The sequence below is a fragment of the Felis catus genome, chromosome D2 (assembly GCF_018350175.1).
Source record: "Felis catus isolate Fca126 chromosome D2, F.catus_Fca126_mat1.0, whole genome shotgun sequence".
NCBI classification, from domain to species: Eukaryota; Metazoa; Chordata; class Mammalia; order Carnivora; family Felidae; genus Felis; species Felis catus.
In genome coordinates, this window is record NC_058378.1 from 61,873,542 (window position 1) to 61,891,598 (window position 18,057).

General features: G+C 47.4%; 1 protein-coding gene across 5 annotated transcripts in view; it reads right to left on the reverse strand.

Annotated features, from left to right (window-relative positions):
• Positions 1–18,057, reverse strand: part of SH3PXD2A (SH3 and PX domains 2A) — a 243,177-nt gene that overhangs the window by 181,877 nt on the left and 43,243 nt on the right. For 4 of the 5 annotated variants that reach the window (XM_045040633.1, XM_011287436.4, XM_019813772.3 and 1 more), the window contains one exon: positions 7,284–7,364. Coding sequence is in view for 4 of the 5 variants with exons in the window: in XM_011287436.4 (XP_011285738.1) it covers positions 7,284–7,364 (81 nt within the window). In the remaining variant the exon portion in view is untranslated. Of the gene's footprint in view, positions 1–5,935; positions 6,040–7,283; positions 7,365–18,057 lie in introns of all 5 variants that reach the window. The other variant, XM_019813773.3, reaches the window with a different exon arrangement.

Consider the following 18,057-nt stretch of genomic DNA (forward strand, 5'->3'; position numbering starts at 1 on the left):
TTCAGGAAATATGACATAATGTGATTTTAATAATTATTGTCATTTTCCTTCTCTTGGTAGATAAGCTCTTAGTGTCTATTTTTTTTTAACCTGTGTGTTTTCTATCACGTTATAGTGTAATGACCACGAGAGACATATTTTATTTTAGACTTTCCACTTTTCCCAATCCTCCCATAGGTATCCTTTTAATTATTAAATATTAACGTCGTAAATAATACATGAATACATTCTTTTTTTATATAAAGTAAAACATTACAAATAAGGCTAAGTTTCCCCTTTGACCAAGATCCTCTTGTCATTGATGCCCCAACCCTCTTCCAGAGATAACTTTATTATCAATTTGGAGTGCATCCTTCCAGATCTTTAAAAAATATTTATATACTTAGGCTGTATATGTACTTGCAAAAGATATGTCTTGCTGTTGCTTTTGCATAATTGCTATCATACTGTACGGTTTGAAATCTGCAGTGGTCATTCATTAACATTTCTTGGTTATTCATCCATAGAACTGAGATCAATCTCATTTGTTTTGACTGTTGTACAACGTGGTATGAGAATACCACAGTTTACTTAGCAGCCCTCTGTGCCATGTTTCCCACTGTCACCACGGCAAACAACGTGAGGCTCTCTGTGCCTTCCTGGGACTGGGGACTGACATCAGTCATGGCCGATGTTCTCCTCTGTCCAGGGTGTGTGAGCAATCACAATGACCCACAGCTCACCGCACAGCTGGGACTTGTACTGCCATGCCAGGCAATGGAAGTCTGTAATCCTTGGAATGAAACTGTTCTTAGAACTTGGCGTGTTATCTCCCCAGGCTTGGGCCGCCTTGCCTTTAGTGTAGGGTCAATGATCTCAAACAACACAGAGCTTGCCTTGATGATTAAAAGACAGAGCCCGCAGGAGAGACACTTCCTCCCTCCCCTTTCCTATCCTCAGCTTGGTTCCTGGCACACATCAGGACCACCTTACTTTGACCTCGGCAGAGGCCTGCTCTGAACATCAAACTATAAGCTACACTAAACTAAGCTGAACTAAACGAAACCTAAACCAAACTATAAATCTAATAAATAGAAAGATGAACACAGATGTTTACCTGCAAAGTGAGGGACCTGGAATAGAATTCTCATTCTAAAAATGCAGTGATCCAATAATGCACCACAAATGACCTCAGAACATGCCCCCCCCCCCCCGCCCCCAACACACGTTCCAAGTCCAATAATGAATGATTTGGGGATTATAGTTTTGTTTGCTCAACATTAGCCTGGCTATTTGAAAGCTAGAAAGTGAGTGTGACCCTGGGTGGGGTAAGTGGGTGGAAAGTCTAGAGAGATGAATAAGGAAGAGAGATTAAAGCTCTTCAAAACACGTTAAATCCACCAGAGCAAATGAGCATACCTAAAGAACCTTCTTACCTCCATCTTCCAAGCAGTGTGGGGGAAGCCTAAGGGCCTCTCCGGCCTCTCATCAAATATTGACCCTCTGCACTCACTGGCCGGAGTTCAGACTAAAGGACCAGCAGCAGCACGGAGCCAATGTTTGCAGAGCAATTACTGTTGCCCACCGCCTTGTAGGTCAGATTGTGAAACAACCTTCGGTGGAGCCGGGGCTTCAGAGAGTCTTCCGGTCCTTCCTCGGTGGGGGGGATACTTAACAGTGAAGGAGTTGTGCAAGGAACTTTACAGAGGCTGGAAGTGTGATCTAGTGCCAATGAGAAGGCAACTTAAGAGCATCTGCGGCCCTTTACTGTCCTCCTTCTCCCCTTAGCTGCACCTCCAAGTAATCCAAGCCCTTTAGAGCCAAACAGGCCTCAACATCAGGCCTTGTCCCAGACAGCTCCCTCTGGGACAGGTCCCTTTTCCTGGGCAGATAGGCTGAGTGGTGGATTATTTTTAGAAGAAATCAATTTCTACTTGGAGACCAAGAGCCTCTCTTCTCCCTACTCCCAACTTAACATCTGAAATGCCCTTAGAAGCCCTCTCTAGCAACTGACGTGGTTTCCAGAAGTGTTTGGAATAGCTGTTGAATTGAATTGCTCTATTGATCGAGCAAATCATGGTAGAACATAGTCTCCTTCTTCCTGCCGGGAGCTGAGGAAGAAGGCAGCTGAAGAGGGGCTGGGAGGGTGGCAGAGCCCTCTGGGGTAGGCAGAAAACCCAGTCAAGACTGTTGTGTGCCCCAGATGGTCTAAAACAGCACATTCCAAAAGACACTTCTGTTATGATAGAAATTCTCTGTATCTCCTCAATGTGTAGCCACTAGCCACTGTGACTTTGAACACTTAGAATATAAGCAAGTATGGGGCGCCTGGGTGGCTCAGTTGGTTAAGCACGCGACTCTTGATTTTGGCTCAGGTCATGATTTCAAAGGGTGGGCTCTGTGCTCACCAGGGAGCCTGCTTGAGATTCATTTTCATTCCCTCTCTCTGTCTCTCTTTCTCACTCTCTCTGCCCCTTGCCCTCTCACACATGCATGCATGCTTGCTTTCTCTCTCTCTCAAAATTAAATAAACTTTATATAAAAGAAGAATATAGCAAGTATGACCAATAAAGTAAATCTAATTTGATTCTTAAAAATGAACTAAACAAAGGGCGTCTGGGTGGCTCAGTTGGTTGATTATCTGACTTCGGCTCAGGTCATGATCTCATGGTTCATGAGCTGGAGCCCCACGTCAGGCTCTGTGCTGACAGAACCTGCTTCGGATTCTGTGTCTCCCTCTCTCTCTGCCCCTCCCCTACTTGTGCCCTTTCTCTGTCTCTGTCTCTCTCTCTCTCTGTCTCTCTCTGTCTCAAAAATAAATAAATGTTAAAAAAAAATTAAAAATTAATTAAATTTAATTTCAAACTTTTTAATTAATTTAAATGTAAATGTAAATAGCCATGTGTGGCTAGTGGCTACCACAGTGAACAGCACAGGTGAAGGGCTCCATACCCGGTGCTTCCCGGGGGCAGGAAGAGGGGCCACATTCGGTGCACAGCCCCTGGTGTGTGGAGGCAGAACCACTGGGGCTGAAGGCTGAAGGCAGAAGATATGAGGAGAGGAGAGGGTTTGGGGCAGAGTAGAGGGTCTTATCCTGATACCCTTGGAAGGATATCAGGGGGGTAGGAATGACCAAAAAAGGTCATTAGAATTATATATGTACATTCATGCCTTTGTCTGGGGAGACAGTCTTTGTCTTTCATTAGAAGCAGAAAAAATCTCTGATCTTCAAAATAAGATAAAATAACTCCTTGATCTGTCAGTTTCCACTTACTTCTTCAGGGATGCCTGCTTTGATCCCAGAGTATGTTTCCCTGTAGTATCTCTATGGTACTTCTCTTTGTAGCATTTGAAATAGTATGAAATTATATATATATATAGTATATATATACACACATTTATATATATATTTATAAAATATATATTTTATTTTGCTTTTGCTCATCAATAAATCCCCAGAGCCCAGCATACTTCCTGGGACATAGAAGATAGGCACTTAGATTGGATAGATTAGATGGATGGATGATGGATGGATGGATGGATGGATGGATGGATGGATGGATGATGGACAGATGGATAGGAGGCAGGCATGTTTAACGAATAAACAAATTAACAAAGAAATTAGGGACATACTTTACCCCAATAACTATAATTTTCAAAAAACAACCAAATACCCCCAAACTGTTGTGGGGGTATGGGGCTATATCACTCGAGGCTGCTGTCCCAATCCAACCATATAGGTTTTGTTCCCTCCTCCCAAGAGGAGTGCTCTTTCTTTTCTCTCCATCCATAACATGCTGCTTGTCCCTCAATCAAGTGTTTATTTCATTTCCAGTAGACTTCACTGCCTAAAAGTCTACTTTCCCCACCAGACTTCTGGAAGGAAGGGACCTTGTCCTTCTCAACTTAGCATTCCTCAGCTTGTGCCACTTCCATCCTGAAGAAGTGCAAATATGTAGGAGGGCGTAACACAGGCCCATCCACTCTTACCCTGAGCCAGCCTGGCTTATTCATCTTTATTCTTCCATCCTCACCATTTACAGTCAGGGTAAGGCTGTTAGATTAAGCAAGTGAAAACATAGGACACACAACAACATGTGAATTTCAGATAAACAATGAATTGCTTTTTTAGTATAAGTATATCCCATGCAATATTTGGGACACACTTACAGTGAAAAAAAAGTATTGTTCCTCTGAAATTCAAAATTAACTGGAGGAGTGCTTGGGTGGCTCAGTTGGTTGAGTGCCTGACTTCAGCTCAGGTCATGATCTCACGGTCTGTAAGTTTGAGCCCCGTGTCGCATCGGGCTCTGTGCTGACAGCTCAGAGCCTGGAGCCTGCTTCGGATTCTGTGTCTCCCTCTCTCTCTGCTCCCTACCCCACTCATGCTCTGTCTCTCTCTTCCTGTCAAAAGTAAATAAACATTAAAGGGGCGCCTGGGTGGCTCAGTCGGTTGAGCATCCGACTTCGGCTCAGGTCATGATCTCGCGGTCTGTGAGTTCGAGACCCACGTCAGGCTCTGTGCCGACAGCTCAGAGCCTGGAGCCTGCTTTGGATTCTGTGTCTCCCTCTCTCTCTGCCCCTCCCCCACTCATGCTCTGTCTTTCTCTGTTAAAAATAAATAAACATTAAAACATTAAAAAAAACATTTAAAAAAATTAACTGGACATCTCATATTTTATCTGGTGACCCTACTCCAGGGCCTCAAGGGTAGCAGATAGCCTGTCAGTAAGGCATATGGGTGGTGTGGGGGACAGAGGTGAATGTGGATGGAGATAAATGACCAGCCCAGTATAGTCCTAAGGGTTCAGGTAAGTGTAGAATGGGCAGTTACCAGGTTATCTGTGGACTCTCATCCACAATGCCACGAATGAGCCAGCTCCCCCATGCTCCACCAGAGGACTCCTCATTAATGCCACGGGTCACATGAAAGAGACACTGTCTCTCTCCAAACACAAGTCGTTTGGCTCCTGTGTCCCTCCGCCTGCTTCCTGCTCAAGGCTGCTTGTCCCGGTGTGTGCCTGAGATAGTCCATTCCCAAGGATAGATTTGCTCATTTAAGTCTCACAACAACCCTACTGGGTGGGTACTATCCAAATCTACATTCCACAGATGGGAAAGAGAACCTAGAAAAGTTAAGGAATGTTTCCAGAGCTACAAGGTGGTGGAGCCAGTAACCAGTCCTAGGCAATGTGTCCCCAGTGCCTAAGCTTGAAGCCACTCTCTCACTAGAAAGCCCAATTGCGAGGGCACCAGTGACTAGAGATGGAGTTAGCATTACCATTTTTCTTCCTCTACAGGAGTCGCCATATTAAAATCAGCGACCCTGATAAATAAGAAAGGCTTTCCAAAATGAATGCCACTACAAGTCATATCATGAGTTCTGTAAAATGGGTTCACAAAGATGTTACGCTTGGCTCAAAGGTTAAATTCCGAAGGACCCTTTCCAAACTGTATCTCCAAGGCAGTGATGACCCACGTGGACAGGCCCAGCCATGCTCACGTCTAGAGCCAGTGCATCACACAAGCTGACCCATGCTGTGCGTCCCCTCCCAACACACAGGAAATAAGCCCTCCAGGCAAGGAAGAAGTAGGGGGAGTAGCATTCCTTTCTTGTGAGGTTCTGTAACTAGGGAGGGGATGGGGGCACAGAACAGAAGGGTGGGGGAAGAAAAGCTCTGATTTGAGAGTTTCCGTTGGCTCTGAGACTCCCTCTGGCTCATCAATGAGTCCTTTCAGGGTTCCCTCTCCCCAACTAACTTATCATTTCCTGTCCCGCACACTACATCCATTGATGGGGTATCAGCAAATCCCACCAGTTTATACCAGAAGGACCCAAGGAGACTGGACAGCAATGGGGGAGGTGAGGAGAAGAGGCAGGAAAGTAAGGAGTGGCTTTCCATCCCATATTATCGGATTAAGACAGGATTTACTGTAATACAGGAAGCTGGCTCACCTTTGACTCATCTCGTTGGTAGAGTGATAAGGACAATGGGATAGTCAGGTACTTAAGGGCAAACATGCAGGCCTGGCCTCTCCAAGGTGACTCACCACCAAAGCCTGCAAATGAACGAGTAGAGCCTGGTTGTGAGGACCAGAAGTAGGTGTCTCTTCTTTGTGTTTTTATTGGCCTACACCAGGCTTATAGCCCTAAGGAAGAATCTAGAAACTCTCAGTTTTCCCTTCCTGGTATTGGAAGGGTTGCTGTTCAACTCACACTAATTCTGCCTTGTCTGGTGCCTGACTCTGTTACAGAGGCATAGGCCCCCTAGTGGTCACATCTGTGCTATGTGACCTTCTACTCCGGGCCACTCTGATTGGTCCAGAGAGGGCACGTGACCAAAATCAGGCCAATCCGAGTCTTCCCTGGGATTTTTCAACTTGAAACACTCAGTCAGAGACAGTCTCTCAGGTGTTGGGAACTACAAGATATGAAATTCGGGAGTTGTTGACAGCCAAGTTCCTCAGAAATCTGAGGGCAGTGCCCAGAGAGAAGCAGAGAGCAGACAGACAGAAAGCAGCTGTAGTTTTGGGTGTTCTTGGAGCCCACTGCCTCACTCCCCTCTTTACCACCTGGCCAACTACACAACCTTCTGTGGTATACCCTTCCAACCAAATCTCCTTTTAGTGTGAGCCAGTAGGAGTGTAAAACTACCACTTGTAATTCAAAAAGGCCTAACCAAATTAGGTAGCATCAAGGGAGGTGTCTGCAGTGGAGCTGTGGGATCCCTAGTACCATCCCCCTGTGCAGACATCCCTGTGTATATTAGAGAGTCACACACATCATACACATGTACAAACATGGCAGCAAGAGCCTTATTCGGCTAGCCAGACACAGTGGTATGCCCAGTTTGTGTCTGTAGTTCAAGAAACTGCTTATTTTCTGTTTCTGTCTCTCCCGTGTGTTTGCTTTTCTTTGCCTGCAAAGATGTGGTGGCTTGTGTCTCACCCTGGATGTTTATAGACACATGTCTGCTCATGCACACAGCACCCACGGCCATCCTCCTGCCTCTCCACCCTGGTTTCCTAACCCCCAGGCAGAGGAGGGTGACAAAGCTTGACTGTTAAGACCATCAGATGAAGCCAACAAATACCTGTGTCTGCCTGCGACATTAAAGACTGAGCCAAGCTCAGCTAGACAGGTGAGGTTCCCTCATTTGTCCCTCTGTTCTGACCTGGATGCTGACCCTGAGAGTTCTGACAGGGGTTCTCCGGCTGAGTAAGGACATGACAGAGGCCAGCCCAGCAGAGACTCAGGCCACGGTGGCTGGAACTGGGTACCATCCAAACTTAGACCAACTCACCTGCAGGTCAAAGAACTTGCTGTACCTCCGGTAGATGGTCTGGGATGTGGAGTCGGACCAGGTCACATTAATGATGTACACCTGTGGGGAAAAGGTAAGCACAAATGAGCGGGTGACTAAGGCTGAGCTTCAAGCTGTACCAGGCATCATTTAACATGACTGTGGGTGCACCATGGCCAGGACCATTCTTCTCATCTCTGTCCCCAAGACCTAGCACAGTGTCAGGTACCACACAGATGTTACACATGTTTATTTAAATATACACACACACACACGCACACACACACCTAGAAAGATATCCAATAAACTGCTAAGGATGATTATCTTAGGAGAGTAGGATTACAAGTGGTTTTAATTTCCTTCATTTCATTTGTATGTATTTTATAAAACAAACACAAAATTGGAGTTGTCAAAAATGTCCACTGGTTCTCAAACTTTACAGTGAATCAGATTCTGTAAGAGGCCTTTCTAAATTGCAGATGCTGGGGCCCCACTCTCTGAAATTCTGCATAAGTAGACCAGGGGTTTCAGGACTCAAGCAACTACATTTTAATTTTTTTAAGGCTTTATTTTTATAGAGCAGTTTTAGATTCATAGCAAAATTGAGCAGAAAGTACAGAGAGTTCCCATATACTCCCTGCTCTCTCCCACCACTTGAGTGGTACATTTGTTAAAATTGGGCATCTATACTTTTTTTTCCCCAAGATTTTATTTAAATTCAAGTTAGTTAACATATAGGGTAATATTTCAGGAGTAGACTTTAGTGATTCGTCACTTACATATAACACCCAGTGCTCATCCCAACAAATGCCATCCTTAATGCCCATCACCCATTTAGTTCATCCCCCCACCAACTCCCCTCCAGCAACCCTCAGTTTGTTCTCTATCATTAAGAGTGTTTATGGTTTGCCTCTCTCTCTCTTTTTTTTTTTATCTTATTTTGTTTTTCTGTCCCTTTCCCTACACATTTTTTCTGTTTCTTAAATTCCACATATGAATGAAATCATATGATATTTTCTCTGACTGGCTTGTTTGGCTTAGCATGATACACTCTAGTTCCATCCATGCTGCAAATGGCAAGATTTCATTCTTTTTCATCACTGAGTAATATTCCATTGTATAATCTTCTTTATCCGTTCATCAGTCAATGGACACTTTGGCTCTTTTCATAATTTGGCTATTATTGATAGTGTTGCTATAAACACTGGGGTGCATGTGCCCCTTTGAATCAGCATTCCTGTCTCCTTCGGATAAATACCTAGTAGTGCCATTGCCGGGTCATAGGGTAGTTCTCTTTTTAACTTTTTGAGGAACCTCCACACCATTTTCCAGAGTGGCTGCACCAGTTTGCATTCCTACCAGCAGTGCAAAAGGGTTCCCCTTTCTCCACATCCTCGCCAACATCTATTGTGTCCCGAGTTGTTAATTTTAGCCATTCTGACACGTGTGAGGTGATATCTCATTGTGGTTTTGATTTGTATTTCCCTGATGATGAGTGAGGTTGAGCATTTTTTCATGTGTCTGCTGGCCATTTGTATGTCTTCTTTGGAGAAATGTCTGTTCATGACTTCTGCCCATTTCTTAACTGGATTATTTATTTTTGGGGTGTTGAGTTTGATAAGTTCTTTATAGATTTTGGACATTAGCCCCTAATCCAATATGTCATTTGCAAATACCTTCTCCCATTCTGTAGGTTGCCCTTTAGTTTTGTTGACTGTTTCCTTCGCTGTGCAGAAGTTTTTTTTATCTTGATGAGGTCCCAATAGTTCATTTTTGCTTTTGTCTCCTGGCACCTGTACTTTTAACAAACCACTTCTGCTGTAGTTGATTCTCAAAACCCACCCTGAAAAGCACTTCAGGTGACCATAAGCAATTCAGAGATGTGCAATTCATCCCAGTATTCCTACGCCTTAACTCAGGGCCAGGCACCGACCAGAGCGGGTGCTCAGAAAACGTTTTGCTGCATTGGAGCACCTGAATGGCTCAGTCGGTTGAGCGTCCGACTTTGGCTCAGGTCATGTTCTCACGGTGAGTGAGTTTGAGCCCCACGTCAGGCTTTGTGCAGACAGCTCAGAGCCTGGAACCTGCTTCAGATTCTGTGTCTCCCTCTCTCTCTGTCTCTCCCCCATTCACACTCTGTCTCTGTCTCTCTCAAAAATAAACATTAAAAAAAAAAGAAGAAGAAAATATTTTTCTGCGCTGAACAATCAAACTACCCTCTGGATGTGAGGCAGATTTGCAGGGGAGATGTCAGTGCACGTAAGATTTTTAAACTTGTCGGAAATGAAGGCGTTTCAGGACCCTATTCCTAATGTCTTCCCCACTTTCCAATGCTCAGTTAGGCTCTCCAAGGCTGCTGCCCCAGGCCACTCTAGAAGACCTACTGGCCCAAGAGGTGGGCAGGCCTCCTGGCTGGAGAAAGAGAAAGTCCCCTGCCACATAATCTGGCCTACTGTCCCTACCATTTCTGTCCCTTTTGCTGAACCCACACCAAAGACACACCCTCCTGAGGGAGGCCTCAGTGAGAGGCAGAGTCCCTTCGCCCCCTCAGGACTAGTCTGCTGAACTTCCCCTCTAGTGCCTGCTATGACCTCTCTTGGGTTAAGGGCCAGCACGGAGACACAGTGAGACATCTACCTTGCTTCCTCCCTCAGAGGAGACTGAGCAGCTGTGTCCACAGCTGTGGGTCCCTTGCCAGAGCACCCATCAGAATCTCCTGGCAAGCTTCATAAAAACTCAGATTCTGGGCACCTGCCTAGTGATTCTGATTCAGTAGGTCTGAGGAGACTCCATCAGTGACAACAAAATGCGCAGAGAAGCCAGGGGTCTCAGCCACTATGAGAAGGAAAGAATGTTAGCCAAGAGAAGTAGAATTTAGATCCCTTGGCATCAGGGTAGATGAATTCACCAGAGGCCTGGAGCAGAGCTGTCTTAGTTTGTTTGGGCTACTATAAGAAAATACCATGGACTGAGTGGCTTACACAGCAAACACTTATTTCTCACAGTTCTGGAGGCTGGAAGTCCAAGATCAAGGTTCCTGGTGAGACCCACTTCCTGACTTGCACATGGTCAATTTGTTGCTGTATCCTTACGTGGTGGAGAGAAGGGGCTCTAGTCTCTTTCTCTTCTTACGAAGGCCCTAATCCCACCCCTGGGACTCCATCTTCACATCCTCATCTAAACCTTATCACCTCCCAAAGGCCCCACCTCAAATATCACACTGGGGATTAGGGCTTCGATGTACAAATTTGGGAAAACACAAATGTTTGGTCCACAGCAAGGGTTTTGCACACAGGGATATGGGGCTTTATGTCTGGTACTCAGTTAACATCCAAGCAAATGAGCCCTGAATCCTCAGTCCCTTCTCCCCCGCACTGAGCTCTGTTACAGAGGTAGCCTTGTTCAGAGCAGGGTTCATTCCAAAATGCAACTAAGGAGAGGGCCATAAAGCAAAGCAAATAGTGAGTGTTGCTCCCGTGACATGGAATATTTATGACATGTTTTGTGTGATCCTGATAAGAACGAACATAAAGTGAAAGGCCATTCCTATCTTCACAAACCCAAAATAAACTATCGTCTATTATTTTTATAGATAGGGTTATGCTTTGCTTTATATCATATATAAACACATATCTCATATAATAAATGGTAGAAACCATTTTTAGGGAATGGTTACTTCATGCCAGCATAGCAAAACCATTGATATGCATTAGCTCATTTAATCTATGAGGTAGCTACCATTGCTATCTCCAGTTTGTACAGGAGGAAGCCGAGGTTCAGAGAAGCTACAGAACTTGCCCAAGGTCACACAGCTAGTACAATACAGAGCAAAGGATTTGACCCAGGTCCAGTTGAGTCCAATCACCATGCTGTTTACCACACTGGACTATCTTCCTATATGTAAATTTAGGAGTGTTTTTTTTTTTTAATGTTTATTTTTGAGAGAGAAGGAGTGGGGAGAGGGGCAGAGAGGGGCAGAGAGGGGCAGAGAGGGGCAGAGAGAGAGGGAAACAGAGAATCCGAAGCAGGCTCCGCGCTGTCAGCACAAAGCCCAACATGGGGCTCAAACCCATGAACTGTGAGACCATGACCTAAGCTGAAGTCAAACACTCAATCGACTGAGCCACTGAGGCTCCCCAGGAGTGTGGATATTTAAATCAAACTACTTAATCAGGACTGAATGATATCTTTCTTAATAAATTTCTGAGTGGCCTGAAAAGTCTGTGTACCCCTTGCACAGTGGATGAGCCTAGAGGATCATGGGGGAGTCATGTCAGTCCTGAGAGCCTGAGAGAAAGAAGAACTTGGGGCCCAGACAGAAGTCAGTGGTTAGGAATGCTACAAAACCAGACGAATGTAGAGGAAACCCTCATAACACAACTGGCTTCGTTGACTGTGGCCGGATGCTCTGAAGTTTTCACTGGGGTTATAACCCACCCCATCCCCCCGGCTGACTCCCAGCTCTTGCCCCCCAAGTCCTGCCAGCTACATCTTCCCTCCCGCAGGTCCCAGGCAGGGAGCAGATGCTGTATGTGGCCAGGTGCTGCCTTCCTGACCTCTGCCTGGGCAGAGGCACTGTAAGGAGGCCCCAAGGGGCAGTGCTCTCTCAGGAGAGAGCCTACAGACCATTAGACAGCAGCCTTTCTCCCCGGCCAGTCAAGCGGGGCCCGGAGGAAGGGCTTATCTGGGGCTTAACATGACCCATGCTCCATCCTCCCCAGTAATTAGGGGCTTCCCTTCACCTCCCAGGAAGAATTAATTATAGGCTTACAGCCTCTGGTGGCTGGGAGGTCTCTCCTTCTGCAGAGGAAGAAACTCAGACCCGGGATGGTGATTTGCCAAGGAAGAGGCACACGTTCTGGAGTCAGCCACACATGGGTTTCACTCTCAGGACCTTCCTTACTGGCTGTGAGACCTCAGCCCAGCCTCTCAGGCCCTCAGGTTCCTCTTCTCCTCAATGGGCACAGGCTTTGGGGCTCTGGGCCTGACCCACTAGGCTGGTTACCGTGGCAGGTGTGCTCAACCTATTAGTGCCAGAGCTGGGACTAGAGCCCAGACCTCCCAGTTCCCAGGCCAGGGCTAACCAGCACATGGGAGCACACTCCCCCCCAATCTCTTCCACCCTGTGGAAAAGTCCTTTCCCTTCACAGGGAGCCATCTCTCTCTAACCCTTGACCTGAATCCACACCAAAGACAAGCCCCCTGGAGAAAAAGCAAGAGGGCAGGGTGAAGGAGGTTGTCCACGTGACCCGTGCCAGCCACAGCCACCAGGCTGCAACCCAGCCGTGCTTTCCCTCAAAACACATTTCTTTCCTTGTTGGGCAAAGGATTGCTCCTGCTAACGTCTTGCCTCCCACTTCCCATGCTCGGAGCGAGCATGAGGTGACTTGGGCGCAGGGGTACAGAAATGAGCCCCCATCCCCGGTCCTCCCAAACTTTTAGGATTTACCAGGCGCCCCCGGCCTCCTTCCTGGACAAATGCTCTAAATCCTGAGTAAGAGAAATGGTCAGAGACTTCCCTGGAAATAGAAACCCAGAGATCCAAGGACAGTCTCCAGACCACTTTCTTTTATCTGGGCAGCCTATTTCAAAGGCCTGTCTGCTTTCTTCCAAACCTTGAACCTCTTAGATTATCATTCCAGATGAGCAATGGATATGCAAAATTCCAGCCCAACCCATACACCCCCCCACCCCCACCCCCACGCCCACATTAGAGTTTCTTAAGCCTCCCTGAGCTGGCTCTAGTGGCACTAGAAACCCTAGAGATAAACCCCAGAGAAAGAGCAGGTGGAGGGGAAGGGGGACAGGGCAGAGGTCATCAGGGAAAGCCAGCTCTGTTTACCGGGCCTGCGTCAGGGGCCCAGATAAACTCTCCTCTGCTGCAGGAGCAGACGAGATAACATTACCTAGCAGCTGGTTCTCAAGAAAGGTTTGCAATTAAACATCCTGCTTCCACACACTTTGCTTGGGGTTGTGTTTCCCGGGTGGAGTTTCCCTTTCTTCTGGATTTAAAAAAAAAACATGGATTCTGTTTCCCCCATTACTGGCTGTTTCAGGCAGATGGTAGGCATCTTGGAAGCCTTGCTGTCGACCAGCAACTGCGTCCAGCTTTTCTCGGAGAGGAAGCTCCTGAGTCTCATGTTCACCTGCCTCCCTTACCCTCTACAAGGAGGATCTCTGCCCCAGACCCAACGACGGAAACTCTCAGCAGACACCTGGCACGATGCCTTGGTCCAACCGGAGTGCCCACCCACTCCGGACCACCTTCCGTCTGCTCAGCTCATCAGGCCCAGAAACGTCTGAGACTGCCACGGCTTCCAAGTCTTGCTCGTTTCAACAAGAAAACAGTCATGATGCAAATTAGACCCACAGCTCAACTCCAGAGCACCGAGAATGAAACCCAGTCCAGTTCCTGTGGAGGACTATAGGCTGCGACCAATGAATGACCCAAAGATATGGCCCAACTGTTCTTAGAAGGCCTAGGACCTGCCCCATGTTTAATTAGAAAGTGCCAGTAAGGGGTGCCTAGGTGGTTCCATCGGTTAAACGTCTGACTTCTGCTCAGGTCATGATCTCGCAGTTCATGGGTTTGACCCCCATGTCGGGTGGGCTCTGTGCTGACAGCTCAGAGCCTGGAGCCTGCTTCGAATTCTGTGTCTCCCTCTCCTTCTGCCCCTCCCCACTCACACTCCATCTCTCTCTCTCTCTCTCTCTTTCTCTCTCTCTCTCTCTCCCTCTCCCTCTTTCTCTCAAAAATAAACAAACATTAAACAAAAAATTTTTAAATGCCAGTAAATACCAATTGTTCCCTGTGCTGACAAAAAGTACAGTTGTTTTTTTTATTTGTCTTACTATTTATTTATTTTTGAGAGAGAGAGACAGACCACGAGTGAGCAAGGGGCAGAGAGAGAAGGAGACAAAATCTGAAGCAGGCTCCAGGCTCTGAGCTGTCAGCACAGAGCCTGATGCGGGGCTCTAACCCACAAACCACGAGATCATGACTTGAGCTGAAGTTGGACCCTTAACCGACTGAGCTACCCAAGTGCCCCCAAAAAGTACAGTTAGAGGCAAGGAGTTAGGAACTATGGAAGAACTCCTATATCTTTGTGGCACTGTGGCTCAGTTTACTAAGGAAGACCTTATTTTCCCTGGACCCTTGCCAGCTGCCCCTGCCCCAAGGCCAAATGGAAACTCGGTGACAATCTTCCTTCACCTGCTCACACTATAGTCCATCAGTTAGCTAAGACTAGGGCCAGTGAATACTGCTATACACGGTGTTCACCGTCCAAAGATGTCCAGCCAAGGGGACAAGTAGGGGCTGAAATCTAACCCATACCCTGCACCTCAAACTGTGTATGTCGGCTGGAAGCTGCGGGGAAAGGGGTGCTTTTTCTAATGAACAACGCAGTGGTTCCGGTCAGGACACAGCGCCCTGTTCCCCTGGGTGGGTTGCCACTGCTCTTTAGGGCCCCTGAGGTCACAATATCTCCTCAGAACCCAGTTCTTCAACCCCCTCCAAATCTTCTAGATGGAGGGATGCTTAACGTTTGGAACTGACTGCTAAATGATTTGGCCCCAAAAGTCTGAAAGAACAGAGCCAGTAAAGGGGGGTTTACATCTGGGGACATGATGGTTGCTCTGGCTCCTGGCTGGAACGGTTTCATCATGCCAAATTCTCCGAGAAGGTGGCGCCAGCCTGTCTCAGGTACCAATCAGCTCTAACCTTCTATTCAAAGGGCCCCATGTACGACATTCTACCCCAGGGAGGGGAGGAGTGGAACATAAGTTCCAAATTAGGCCAGACTGACCTCTGAGGTCCAGACCACCTGGCAAGGCAGAAGACCCCAGGGCTTTGCCCCCAATGCAAGTGGCTACACCAAACACTGGGACGATGACCCCTTTCTTCCCTGCTGGGGCCCATAGAAACCCATAGTAAACAGTGGAGGCCGTGGTGTCAAAGGTGTCACCTTGATGGCACCCAGAATCCACCATCTGACCTGGATCCACTGGCCTAGAAAGTCTGTGTCCGTCTCTTGTGGTGCCCATAGTCTTTTTTTCACAATTAACCAGTTCTTATATCTCCCTTTGTTTGGTAATTGTTGGCTCAGAACAACCCAGCAATGGACACATGCTGTGTCCCGGTCTATTTAACACGCTCAGTATGTCCCTCCCAGCAGCAAGGGCAGCAAACATCTTCCCCAGCAACCCTGGAGTTCTCTCAGTCCTCAGGGCACACTGAAATAAAGACTGACTGGTAGATCTACTGGGTGAAAATCCGGGGGGTTTGAAGCACCAAAGAGGTCACTAGCAGCAAATTTTGCCCCAACCCCAGAAGCAAATTCCCAGTGGCCAAGGGTAGAACACAAACATATCTGGTTCAGTGCAAGCATCTTTGCCAACCCAAAACCCAGTCGGCAAAATCAAGTTCAATAGCCTGCGGCCACTTGGCTAAAGTTTCTGAGCACTCTCAGGGTCTGGCCCTATTAAAATTCCAACCCCTCCTCTAGGGTGGGTGCTTGTTCTTGGAGTGGGGAGGATGGTGATGCTGCAGATTTGGGGGAACAACCACAACCTGGAAGCCCGGACTCGGAGGGTGACCCCCACCCCAGCATGCACATGTACACATTGACCACTGGGTTAATGACCAGGTGGTAGAACCTTTCCAGTCCTCAGACCACCCTACTCCAAGCTCCCTCTGGACCTCATGTTTATGGACCGGTCACAGTAAATGCAGCTGCAGCCACCCCAGGAAGGCTCCAGGAGGGGTGGGGCATGTGCTAGGAGGGGCATGTGCTCCTCCCAGAACTACCCATCCACCAGCCACCAAAACACAGACACTGCCACTGCAGGCGTGCACTAAATGGCCCTCATCCTGGATAAAGGGCTTTTCAAAGGGGTTTGGAGAGAAGACAGTCAGCAGGCTCCTGTACCATATAAAACAACTTCAAGAGTGTTTTGTGGGTATCCATCACACTCAGTGTGGGTGCCTGCTATTGTCAGCACGGATCATGGGCCTTGACTGTATTTAGCTTGGAGGGCAGTGGGTAGGCAAGAAGGTCTGGAAAAAGCCTCCATATTGCTTGTGCCTCTACTTACTACTCTGCAAGAAGGGGATACAGTAGTTACCTCACCTTTGGGCAGTTGTGAGGATTCAGTGAGCTAATCCTATATCTCCCCATAAGAATGGAAGCTCCCGAAGGCTGATTATGGTATCCTAATACTCAGCATGGTATTTTATGCCAAAGAGGTGCTCACTTAGTGTCCCTTAAGTAAGTCAAGGGACAAAACAATCAGCAAATGTTGACTGAGTGCTTACCTAGTACGTGGTTTTGTGCCAAGCTAAAAATGAGGCAAAGTCCCTGACCTCCAGGCTCTTACAGCTCAGCCAGACAAATCAAGTAGGGAAACAGTGCACAATGGAGTCATGGGGTACCAAAAAGTGAGGCTCAGAAAGGACCAAAGGTTGGCACCACGGAGGAGGAAGACAGCCTTGAAAGCATTTGAAGGAATTAAATGTTAGCGCCAACATTGCTCTGCTGTGTGGGCTTGGGCAAGTGCCATAGCTTCTCTGAGTCAGGTAAGTGTGGTTTATAATGGGAACTTCTCATCAAATGTGACGATGGACATGAGGTGCTCAGCACAGGGCCTGGCACATGGCAATCACCCAACCAACATTAGCTATTTAGACACCTGGGAAGAGAGAGAGAGAGCACAAACGAACTTCTTTCCCTTTGCCATGAGACATGGATCAGGACACCAGGAATTGGAAAAGGAAGTGGGAAACAGGGATGCAAATGGACAAGGGCGAGCGCGCGTGCGCGCGCGCGCGCACACACACACACACACACACACACACACACACACACACACACACACACGGCAGTGGCGGAACCAGCACTGGCCTGGGAAAGCAGAAAGCACCAACATTAACTGCTGCCTGGAGCCAGGAAAACAATGGCCATCCTCAGGAGCACCCGCTGAAAGGACGGGCGAGCTGTGGCAGGCCTCTCTGGGTCGGAGGCTTTTTTTCTTCTTTATTTCATATTTCCTGCAGGGAAAATGAGTGTCTAAAGCAGGAGCTCCCAGGATTTACAAACCCTACACGGACCTTAAAAAAAGGGTTCAGCTGTCCAAGCTCTGTCTATATAATTCTGTTTTTATGACCCTTTTTCTTAGATTGGTTTCACTGGGAAGAACGCTAATTGCCACGCTCACTTTATAGAGCACTTACTGCTCTATAGGCATTCCAGGCCTAGCATTCTAGGCCTTGCTGAGCACTTTAGTCAGATTATCTCACTGAATCCTTACGATCAGGGAGGCGAGTGTTGTTATCATCTTCAGCCCACAAATGAAGACACCTAGAGAGGTAACTGGTCTACCTAGCTTACACTGGCAGCAGGCCATGAAGCTCAGCTTCCAATGTGCCACTGACGACACAGTCAGATGTCATCCTCTTCAATAACTACAGAAGACTTGCTGGAACAAGCCAGAGTCCCTGTCGCAAGGGTTCGTCCTCATGGTTCAATGTGCTGCTCTGTCAAGGGGTTACTTCATGTGTGGGTGATCTATCAGTCAGCACTGAGGTCACCCATGCACCAGGCTGGTAAGGAGGCCTGCGTGGGGACCAGCACTCTATCTTGCATGATCTGAGTTACTCTAAGTAACTCAGATGAAAAGTTCTTACTCTCTCTGAGCCTCACTCTCCATCCATAAAACAGGGGTGCTAATAACTGTTTCCCTGTGAAGATTAATGAGAACAGAAGAACCACCACCA